General features: G+C 37.2%; 1 protein-coding gene and 1 long non-coding RNA gene across 3 annotated transcripts; one reads left to right on the top strand and one right to left on the bottom strand.

Moving 5' to 3' along the window:
• Positions 1 to 5,276: 5,276 nt before the first annotated feature.
• LOC112178594 ((-)-isopiperitenol/(-)-carveol dehydrogenase, mitochondrial) lies at positions 5,277 to 6,891 on the bottom strand. The gene is made up of 2 exons (XM_040511430.1): positions 5,758 to 6,891; positions 5,277 to 5,656 (listed from the first exon to the last, which is right to left on the bottom strand). The coding sequence occupies exons 1-2, from the start codon at positions 6,548 to 6,550 to the stop codon at positions 5,583 to 5,585; spliced, it is 867 nt and encodes a 288-aa protein (XP_040367364.1). The 5' UTR covers positions 6,551 to 6,891; the 3' UTR covers positions 5,277 to 5,582.
• Positions 6,892 to 8,256: 1,365 nt separating this feature from the next.
• On the top strand, positions 8,257 to 11,230 carry LOC112178980. Of its 2 annotated transcripts, XR_002927597.2 has the most exons (5): positions 8,257 to 8,583; positions 8,658 to 8,846; positions 10,162 to 10,297; positions 10,608 to 10,680; positions 10,969 to 11,230. It is a non-coding gene; the product is annotated as an uncharacterized LOC112178980 (long non-coding RNA). The 2 variants fall into 2 exon arrangements; XR_005802593.1 differs by having other exon boundaries at positions 10,162 to 10,680.
• The last annotated feature ends 645 nt before the right edge of the window (positions 11,231 to 11,875 follow it).

Raw genomic sequence — 11,875 nt, 5'->3', positions numbered from 1 at the left:
GAATGTTTCGGATTATGGTTATCATTGGGGAACACCTAAATGTGAGAACCTATTCCTGAGAATATAGAACTCTCTAAAAATTACACTAGTGTACATGAGACGTGGGATAGAAACTCCATCATTATTGATAATGTATTTGTGCATTTGGTTGCGCATAAGTTTGTTGAGTCCGATGATATCGAACCACACTCCATTGATGAATGAATGCAACGTAGAAAGATTTGGCCTAAATGAAAAGATGCAATCCAGATTAAGTTGGATTCTCTAATGAAGAGGAAGGTTTTCGAGCCAGTGATGCCAACACCTCCTAAACATAAAACCTATTGACTAATGGGTCTTCGTTAGAAAGCGTGATAAAAAAAAGATATAGTAATCTTGCCTTATGGCGCAAGACTTCTCACAAAACGCCCTGAAATAGACTACGATGACACATATTCTCTCGTAATGGACGTCATTGTACTCCACTACATTGTCAGTTTGGTAGTTTCCGAATAGCTGAACATGCAGCGTACAAATGTGGTCACTACATATCTCTATGGGGATCTAATATGGAATATACATGAAGATTCATGGTAAACTTCATTTACCCAAGTCGAGTGGCTTTAGACCACGGAGCGCGTTTACAAAGAGGTTGAAATGCTCACCATAGTGACTACTTGATTGGGAAGGGATATACCCGCTCGTTTCCATAACAAGTTTTGGATTCTATCGTGGTTCATGTTGGTAAACATGATCTTCATTGGAAGCCCTTAAAGAGTTAAGGGAAACCGCTGAACACTTGAAATCCAAGTTTGAGATGAAGGATCGATCTTGGGAGAACATGATTATGTCTCGATTTGAAACTTGAGGATTGTGTTGATAGATGCTCAGGCATTTTGACATGGTCAATTCTTCAAGCACCCCCATGATCGTCCGTAGTCTTGATCCTGAAAATGATCCTCTTCATCCAAAGGATGATGACGAAGACGTGCTAAAGGCAGAAGTACCCTACTTAAGTACAATAGGCACATAATTGTATTTAGTTTAATGCACAAGACCAGACATCTCATTTGCTGTGAACTTGTTAGCTAGGTATAGCTCTGCACCAATGTGACACCATTGGATATCTTTCGATACTAGAGATGTATGATTGATATGGCCATGCTTTATCCCTACAGAGAGATGATGGATTCAGCATCACACACCAGGAACGCCGCCAACACTGGCCTGCATCCTTTATCCCCATCCCAAAACAACAGTGGTGTTTTGGAAGGTTTTGCTGAAGCTGGGTATCTCTCTGACCCACACAAATGTCATTCCCAAACTGGTTATGTGTTCACCATGGGCAAGACTGTGATATCTTGGAGGTCCACAAAATATACCCTAGTGGCTATATCTTTGAACCATGCAGAAATTATTGCTCTTCACGAAGTAGTTCGTGAATGTATATAGATTGGATCTATAATTACGCATGTTCGAAGCAATTGATGAGCCTACAAGCATTTATGAGGATAATGCTGCTTGTTTTGAACAAATGAAGCAAGGTTACATCAAAAGCGACAACACCAAGCATAATCAGCAATAACAGACTCTCCTCAAGATCAAAATGAACTAGGTTCGATCTGAGGAAAGTGTGGCAGACTTGCTTACTAAGTCATTGCCTAAATTCCACTTTCAAGAAACATGTTGGTAGCATTGTTTGCAGAAGTTATCCGAACTCCCATGATCGTAGTCATCAGGGGGAGATGTCTACTTGTATGGTCTCGAAACGTAAAATGTGTGTTATACTCTTTTTCTCCTTCGACCGAGGTTATTTTTTTCCCACTGAATTTTTGTTACTCGGCAAGGTTTTTGACGAGGCAACAAGAGGAGCACCACATTTAGGCGACACAATGGGGAGTATTCAAGTAAATCCATAATATGTGTTTGGCCCAAACTCTAGGTTACTTGCTCTAGGTTGTAATAGGGTTTGTATTAGAGATAATCTCGGAGAATCTTCGTAGTATCCCATCAATGTACGATTATGTTTCCATGTACAAATCTATCTCTATGCTTATAATCCTTTATATAAAGAGGCCCTTATTATCAATAAAAACACGACTCAATTCTCTCCTAATTTCAGTTTTCCTAAAACATGAACTAAATACTGAAGATCATCATTTACAGAATTTAGATTAGACACATAACTTTGATTGGATCATCATTAACTGAATACTCGTTCATCCTTACCAGTTCCATATATAATTCTTTTGTTTTTCATGACTCTAACCCGACTAGTATCTCTAATATAACCAATTACACCCATTCGATTAACCATGGCCATTCAATTAATTAACCACGGAAACCTAAAGAACACTACTTCAGTCAGGCTTCAATATAAAAATGTCAACGGTAAAACAATAATTGTAAAATGAAGACACTATAATTTTTTTCTGCAAGGTTGTGTTCAGGGAGTGAATTTTTGTTTTTCAAACTCAACATTTTGGAACATGAGATTCTTGACCACCACTATCTTTAAACGAATTACTCCAAGCCTTAAGAATTCACTTAACTTGGTATATAATTTCTAATTAGGAGGTGGAGGTGGTCTCGGGTCTTATAGGTGGTGGAAGACAGTGACAAGGGACGGTGGTGATGGTTTGTCGTTGAAGGAGGTGTCGAGAGATTAATAGGGGTAAGATAGGAAGTTTATGGGAAAAAAAGAAAAGGAGGTCTAAATATTAAATTGAGAGGTATGAATAGAACCACTCATTGAAGAAACAAATATAAGTTGTTTAATAAGCCAATCACCTATGAATTGGTAAAAAATTGAGCATTTTTTTTTATCCAAGCATGGACGTTTGAAAATGATTAGATATTAAAAAATAGGACTCTGAGCTAATACTTTTCAATCAAGAAAATGCAATAGACAAAACAAACAAACTTGTTACTCAACAGATGATAGGCTCATTTAATCTAACGTCCTGGCATTTAAAGAACATATGTATCAACCCAACCCACTATAGGGCTCATTTTTCTTTTAGTTGCTTGGTGGCTTGTAATTTTTTAAGAAACATTGGCATTCGCAATACAAGTTTAATGTGAAGATGTGTAGGGATTCTAGATAAGCCTTTTCTTTTTTATGACTAAAGCAGAAGATAGGCAATATTAGCTCCTCATTATTATAGTTTGCGCGAGACAACAATTACCTTTTCCGTCAAGGAAAAATGACCATGACACCCGAAAACCAAAACTCAATGAACTAAAACGCCTACTTGTTCAGTCGTTCCTTCATTATATTTTATTAAAGAAAATAATGAGAAAATACATGATGGAACATGAGAAAATAAACCAAAATCTCTCCCTGAAAAAAACAAGGGTAAGCTTGGCTATTGGCAAGTGCAATATTGATGCTACAACAATGGAGTTATCACCCTAGAACCTGCTGTGGTCAAGGCAAACAAGAAGAAAAGTGGGCGACCTATTGGTAACCAAAACAAGATGCCCTAGAAAGAAGGCAAAGGATGCAAATGAAGAGAAGAAGAAGACCTCTAAGGTCAGGAAGAATTTGAATGAAGATTTGGTTGAAGGACCTGACCTATTTTAATTTTGTTTACATTTTATTTTCAAGTGTGGTGTATGTAATGATATCTTGTAGGAGCTTTCTGAGATATTTCTATGTTTTCGGTTGTACCACAATTGCATGCCTGGCAGGCGAGGCATAGATGATAATTGATTTTTCCTTAGAAGGCGAGGCTATTATATTAGGTACTAGGCTTGCTTTTAAGCAAGCGTTATTGGTTTGTAATGAGCTACAATACTTGGGTAGAGAATGTTTATGCGCAAATTTATTTACACTAAATTGTTGTTAGTCTCTAACCTATTCAAGGTTGTTGATCTAATTTAATCAACTTTCATTTCAAAAAAAAAACAACAAAAAAAAATCTCTTAAAAACAAAAAAAACACTCAATATAATGAAAATTAAACCCAAAAAACTACTAAGGACACCCAAAGATTTAAAACCCAATGAACCTCCATTCATCTCATGCCAATAGCAACACACAGCAAAAGTTAGGGAAATTAATGTAATCTCCAGCCTCTATATAATCTAATGGCTAGGAAGGTAACCACATCACCTGATACAACATAAAACTATGTTGTTTCCACATTGTCCTTAACGTTGTGGTTACCTCTGTTAAAAAAAAAAAAGGCATAAAGAAAGAATTTTAAAAAGTGTCAAATTCTCAATCTTGTCTTCTTTTTGTTTCTCTGTTTGTCCCTCGCTATCATGATCAAATAGTTTCCTTTTAAGTGGTGACTATAATTTTGATTTCATTCTTCTCTTTGGTTTTCAATTTTGAATCTTAAAGCTTTGATTTCTTTCACATGAAAGACTATGATTCGTCCATTAACCTTCCAAAAATCGCTTATGGGTTCATCAGTTACTACTTTGGGGTACTTGAGATGCATTTCCTCTAGCTCCCAAAAAAGGCATCATATGGACTGGATTAAAAGGGTCGCTCCCTTCTACCCATTCTTCTGCCTTTTTATCTGCATCAATAATTTCATATTGGAGATGATTGTTTCTAATTAATTAGCCGTGTATATAATTCTTGGTTCCTGGCTTTTGCTTTAATTGTTTACTTTATACATCTCTCAGGCATACGTACATTGAGTAGCTATTATCATTCAATTGAGCCTGAACTCCGGGCATGTTAACTTGGATTCTTAGCAATATGAAGTATGCATGAATTAGAGCATCTTTAGCAATGTTAGTCATTTTTTTAGTCAAATTTTGGCTAAAATAGCTAAAAAATCATTTTGGCTAACCACTTTAGAAATACGTCTGTATCAGTGCTCTCTACTTTAGCTAATTTTAAATTTATATTATTTTTAAAGGAATAATAAATAGTTTAAATGTATTTATAAATTACATAAAGTAACTCAAAATGAATGTTTTAAATTATAGAGAGTCTCATCTCGCTCTCTATATTTAGGAGCGAGATAGTTAAAAGTTATATTAGATAGTCACTTAGGAGTCTGGTGCAGCTGCTAAAATAAATAAAAAACTAAACATGTTCTCTAAAATAACTAAGGAGCTAAAATAGAGTCTGTTAAAGATGCTCTTTAGTATTGTTTGGAATGGCCATTGTTAGCGGATTTGACTTCTTCATATAAAACGTGGTCTATGGAAAATTTTCCAGTGAACCCCAGATGTAGTCGACATAGCATCAGAGTACATAAAGCTCAAAAAAGAAGAAAAATAGCAAATCTTATTTCTGTTAGGCCGAGTTAACGTCAGCCGGAAAAAAAAATAATAATAATAATATTTAAGTTGTATTGGGTGATGTGATTACACGAACTTCTTTTCTCTTGGCCTAAAGATTACACGAACGTCTCCTTACAACAAAAAACAAGGATTACACGACCTTTCCAGAATTTTACTCCACACCATATTACAGCAATGATCACTACACCAGAAACCAAATAAGTCCCAACAGCAACACTCTTTTTTCCGAGTGTTCTTAGCTGATCTTAATTAATTATCTTGTCATTTTCATGCAAATTATTCAACACTATATCTTTAAATTTAATCGCATAGGAAGAAGATCGATCGATATATCTATTGGTGGAGAAAACTCTCGACCATAACCATAATCACGACTGAAAACAACTGCTTGTGAGTGTGATTTATTCCTATTACAAAGAGACAAAACTCTCATATAAGTTTTCCAGACAAGTAGACAACTAGTATCCCTATGCAAATCAAGTTGATGATGGTTTGAACAATGACTTACCCTTGGTGCCAAGTCCCCCATCAACCACCAAATTATGGCCGGTGATGAACGCCGACTCCTCCGACGCCAAAAACAGCACCGCATCCGCCACGTGTTTCTCCATCAGCGGCCCATCATCGCTGCTTCCCGAATATACCGCTGCCATAAAATCCTTCAGCTCTTCCTCCCCAATCTTAAAAAGCTCGCTCACCATCGGCGTCCCCACCGCACCCGGAGACACGCAGTTCACGCGCACCCCACGCGCCGCCAGCTGCACGCTCGCCGACCGCACCAGCCCCAGCACCGCGTGCTTCGAGATCGTGTAGTCCGTCGCGCTCTCCGTCCCCCACTCCGCCACGCAGCTCGCCGTGCACACTATGCTGCCCCTGACTCTCTTCCCCACCATCGCACGCGCCGCGTGCTTCACACACGCCGCCATCCCGCGGGCGTTTACCGCCATCACCTTATCGAACCATGACAAGTCCAGCTCCATCACCGTCTGTACCGACGCGGCGGTTATCCCCGCGTTGCTGTACATCACGTCGAGTTGGCCGTAGAGTTCGACGGTGGAGTCGACTAGCGACTTGACCTGGTCCTCGTCGGTGACGTCGCAGTGGACGTAGGTGCAGCGGTGGGAGCCGATGGATGCGGCGACTTCTCGGCCCTTGGCGTCTTGGACGTCGGCGATCACGACGACGCGAGCTCCGTGGTCGGCGAAGTGTCGGGCCGTGACTGCACCGATGCCGCTGGCGGCGCCGGTGATGATGGCCACCTTGCCGTGGAGCTTCTGCAGTGGTATGCGCTTCTCAGTCATTTTGTGGAGCTACGTGAGTGCAGTAAAGCTCTACTTGATTTGGATATTTGGGGAATGATTTGTGGACATCTAATTATCTATCAAGAGGCTTGGAATAAAGAGTCGAAAGACTATTAAAGTTACACCTATACCCTTTTAAACTAACAAGCCTTCTGCTCTGTCATTTTTGGTTATTTTGTATGGGCAGGTAGATTTTTTTCTTTTATACAGAGATATAGAGCATGAGGAGGATATATAAGCAACTACAACGGAAGGAAACCAAATTCTAGAGTATATATTGCAAATTATTATGCTGTCTACTTTTGATTATTACGTTTCATGGAATGACTATTTTAGATGTATTTTATTTGTTGCAATGATAAAATATAGATATGAAATGAGACTAAAGTGGAATGATTTTTTGTATTTTTCAGATTAAATGAGAACATCAATGACATGAGCAAAATTATATTTGTTGCATATAATGTTTACAGTCAACACTAGGAATAACAATATCTATTGTGTAAATAATAATAATAATAATAATAATAATAATAATAAAAATCAAATTTAAAATCTGTTGTTTCAACTACCTAAACACCACTGCTTCAAATAATCTATTCATGGTACTTATTAACCAACTCAAAACAACATATATAAGCATGCAAAAATAATAAAAACATATTGTGTATAATCAAATTAAAAAACATATAATATACTTGCCTTTTTAGTTTTGGGCTGAGGAAGGGCTCTCTAAACCCTAAGCAAAAGATGTTTGTTCAAAACCGAAGCCATCTTCTCCAATTCTCTTTTTCTTGTCCGGTGGCGCTCCGATGTCACTTGCTGTCTTTGTGACGCTGCCGGACTGGGAATGATCAAACTATGATCCTTTTAACCTCTGGGGTGGCCTGGTTCGTGGCGTTGATGGGGGGTTAAGTCTTTCCGATCGAGGCAGATCTATGTGGCGGTGTTTTTATGTACATCGTTTCAGGGTGAGCGAAGGCAGTAGACTGGATTTCAGGGTGCTTTAATTCTGAGTCGTGATAGAAATTAGCTCTACGTTCTGGTCGATCGAGTACAGGGAATCTTGATATTTCCTATAATCGTTAACCTTGGGAATATATACCTGACTACATCAACAACTTGGATGACCTATATGCGGTGGAGTTTGAAGCCACCAATATCATATACATACCTATCGATATAGATACATATGTATTTATCTGTGTAATTTCCAATCATCAAGCTCCTATACATGTTGTTTTTGGGTATAATCACTACTACAATTATCCCCATTAGCACCATTTTTTTAGCCACAAAAAAATCATCAGTGCCAAAATGAATAGTATTACATTGATATAAAATATCGGTGGAATTTTTTTCCCTCTCACTGATCATTAGTGTCTAATATATACAGTACATACAAGCAATTAATTGTTTAATCCCAATGTCACTGTTAATAGTGTCAAACAGGAATAGTACTCTTGCTTTAAAGCACTGTTTATCTCAGACCCAAAAAAAAAAAACACTGTTTATTTGCTTCAAAACTAACAGAATGAAAAAGTAGGACTTCAACAGTTTTTCACGTGGCTATGCCATAATCAATTCTAATTATAGTCGTTGGATTAGTGATGAAGAGCTGATCTGACAATGAGATAAAACCTCCTTTACCCCCTTCAGAGTTCAAACCTAATTTAGATCTATCCCCTCATCTCTCTCTCTCTCTCTCTCTCTCTCTCTCTCTCTCTCTCTCTCTCTCTCTCTCTCTCTCTCTCTCTCAACCTAAACAAGATCAAGTTTTTCTCCTCTCCTCCTAATTTTCGATCACTCCCTCTCTAGTGTTTTCTTATGGGTAACTGTTGCAACCCATCACAATCGTCATCCGTTTTCAATCTCAGCACTACAAAGAACTCGAAGCCACCATTGACATGCTTCCATGCTCTGCGTTGAGTTCCAAAAGGCGTTATCATCAAGGCCATGGAAGGATTCTCAAGAAGATGATCAGGCTCCGATCACCGTCGCCGATTTCAGCAACCAGGAACTGATAAGTTTGGGTAATTTTGCTAATTAATCCTTGATTTTGAATCTAATTACATTTTTGAGGGCTGATTGGGATCGGTGGAAACAGAGATGGGGAGACAAATCCCTTCTATTTCTTTGGTAGCGGAAGAGGACTCGGCGTCGGTGCATTTAGATAATCTGGTAGAGCAGGCGGTTGATTAGGCCACGCAACCATCTACTTTCCGGCAGAAGAAATTTTTGGTGTGTTGAAGTGAAATAGCTTTCGCCACGTTTGAGAACATGCAGTATGGAGAAGGTTTGTTTTTATTGTTTTTTTTTCTTTTCTTTTAAACTTTATTCCTGCTGTGTCTCTTTATGAGTTATGAATATTTGTAACCTGTAGCATTTTGTACAAAGCAATCTCAAGTTATGAAATGAACATGTCAGACTTGCATGCAACGGATTAATTTAGCAGTCAGCTTGGTATGTGTCATATGGATTAATTTATTTACTAGTCCATGCATTTCTTAGTTTTCATGGATATAAGTATGATAATGGTGATAATGATAGATATAAGACACGGATTAGCCTCTTGGCTTTGTCGTATTGCTCAAGTGACAATGTACTGCTGACTCATAGTTGTTGTTACAAAGCAAAGTTCATTCTTTAAGAATCAAATTTTGAAATTTTACATTTTATCCTGTGTTCTTTCAATTTTTCTTATCTGAGAATGTGGATTTTTGACAAATTAGTTGTTGTTTCAAGTTCAAGATTCAATTTTCTTGGTTTCTATTATGATACTGGTCATTCCCTCAAAGTTTTAAAATGATATGTAGAGTGCAAGATGTTGCTGAGTTACTTGGCATGATGGTTGAAGACCACAAGCGGTTGCAGCCTAATGTGAAAACCTATGCATAAGTACTTATGTAAATGTTATTGGTGTTTCTTTCTTTTCCTTTTTTCCTTTTTTGTCTAAAACATTTCAAATTGTCACAGGCCATTCTAGTTCACAGTGAGTCCTCTTGGCATTGTTCTGAATTCATATTTACAAGGGATGCCCTTGGGCTTCTAGTGAAGGGAATTTGTCCCAATTAATTTTAGTCAAATCCCTCTTCACTTTCCAAACTATCACCTTCTGAGATAATTAGATATGTACTGCACTTTGGAACTCTAACTTCTAACCTACTAAGACCTTTTAGCAGATCAGTCTCTGTTTCTATGTGTTCTATGAAGGCCATTCTAGTTCACAGTGAGTCCTCTTGGCATTGTTCTGAATTCATATTTACCAGGGATGACCTTGGCCTTCTAGTGAAGGGAATTTGTCCCAATTAATTTTAGTCAAATCCCTCTTCACTTTCCAAACTATCACCTTTTGAGATAATAGATATGTGCTGCACTTTGGAACTCTAACTTCTAACCTACTAAAGACCTTTTAGCAGATCAGTCTCTGTTTCTATGTGTTTTATGAACTTTTGTCTGTGATGTGTTGGATTGGTTTAGTTACCATTTTTATCACTATTTTTTGTCTAATGAATTGGGTTGATTATAAAAACTGCTTGAAATTTTATTTCCTTGTAAGTGATAGTTTTTCTAGAGCATATATAGCTAACGACCGTGTTTCCGATGTTTAGGAAAATGTGAAGACAAAAATTGTATTTAGGCCAAATGTTTCTATGGCGTTGTTCTTTCAATACAACACTGCTTTGGGAGCCGCCTTACCAGGTTTTGGTAGATATCAACTTTATCAATTTCTCTATCCAGAATAAGGTGAGTGTTTAGTGCTAATTGCTTCATGTATAAGCTACAGCTTGTTCAAGTTTTCTGTATTAGAAAATATAATTGTTTTTGTTCACTACCCATATGCAAAGTGTGAGTCTCAAAGTTATTCACTTGTATTAATGTTTAGTGTTTCTTAGGAATTGGGTTTGAATGTTCAGTTTTATATATAACAAGAATGATTCACATAAATTAGTTAACTTACGATAGTGACCAAAAGTTTTGATAGTTAATGCACGGTAATGTTCCATTTTTCTTGTTTATTTTTCTCTAATAGTTTATTTGTCTTTTAAATATACAGGTACTCCTGGTATCACAGATTATGTAATGGTTGAGCTTGAAAAGTTGGGTCAGAAATATCGTGTGGCTCAGAGGTATTTTCCTATGTTTTCTACATATTGTTTTCATGACCAAAAGGGTTTGAAATTGAGAGTGTATATGTTGATGTGCACTGCTATCCCTTGTCATTTTTATACCTATTGTTATGTAGTTATGTTTATTCGAATGCTAAATTTCTATAAATAGCTGATATATTATATCCTTGTATACTACATGTTCATAACCGAAGAGACACCTCTAGCTTCACTCTAATGTTTTTTATATGTTAAGTTGGTCTGTGTAATTGTTAGAATAAGAACTAATTAACCTGATATAATGTTCAGGTTGTTTGTGTCAAACGAAGAGTTGCAGCTGTGGGATGAAGTCTTGATGTTTATATATTGATGGGTGCATCTGTAAATTTATAGTTAGTACATACATTTATTGCATTATACAATTCAAAATACAGTATATAGTACAAGAATGTAAAGGTGCCAAACGACACCTTATTTTTTTAATACAACCTCATAAATTTGCCACTGATATCAGTGGCATTCCAAAACCACTAATATCAGTGTGAATTTAGATGCTGACTTTACCTTGGATTCCGTTATTCCACTGTTGTTTTATCAGTGCCTATTGCCCCAATGGCACCTGCTATAGAGGGGACTGATTCCTCAATAGTGGTTGCATAGTGGCTGATTCTATTAGCAACTATTTTCAGTGTGCTTTGTCCCAATAGGGACTAATTCAAATCAGTGTGCTTTGGGGAAATTTCTATTAGTGAATGCTCCTGTATATTTTGACATGTGCGTATTTATTTATACCATAGATCAAGGGAGTTCAATTTTACCTTCTATTGAGAGGGAGAGAGAATGTGATGGGAGAGATTCATAGTTTTCTTTTTAGTTTGTTAGAAGGGCAAAATAGGATTTTAAAATATTTAAAAATAAGAGGAGGGTCAAATAACCATATTGGAGGTATGAATAGAAGCACTATTTTTTCTCTATACACCTTACCTTTATCTCCAACCTCCACGTCAAAGAGAGACTCATTTTGCTGCGAATCATGTATGTAGCCGAATCCACCATCATCCTCGTTCTCCTCTTGAAGCCATTGTGAATTGTCTTTTCACATTGTCTGCAATCTCTTTTAGAGAGAGATTACTACGGTGAACCATAGATCGAGAATGAACATGACAATATTTTGATGCTGATATGATATTGATATGGGTTCATTAAATCTTAGAAG

Source organism: Rosa chinensis, chromosome 7 (genome assembly GCF_002994745.2).
Source record: "Rosa chinensis cultivar Old Blush chromosome 7, RchiOBHm-V2, whole genome shotgun sequence".
Classification (NCBI taxonomy): domain Eukaryota; kingdom Viridiplantae; phylum Streptophyta; class Magnoliopsida; order Rosales; family Rosaceae; genus Rosa; species Rosa chinensis.
This window is presented reverse-complemented; position numbering and strand designations above follow the sequence as displayed.

Excerpts from the sequence above, each read along its gene's own strand:
- LOC112178594 (XM_040511430.1), bottom strand. The coding sequence starts at position 6,550 with ATGACTGAGAAGCGCATACCACTGCAGAAGCTCCACGGCAAGGTGGCC. Across the intron at positions 5,657-5,757 it reads TGGGGGACTTGGCACCAAGG|GAATAAATCACACTCACAAG; the intron begins GTAAGTCATTGT and ends TCTTTGTAATAG.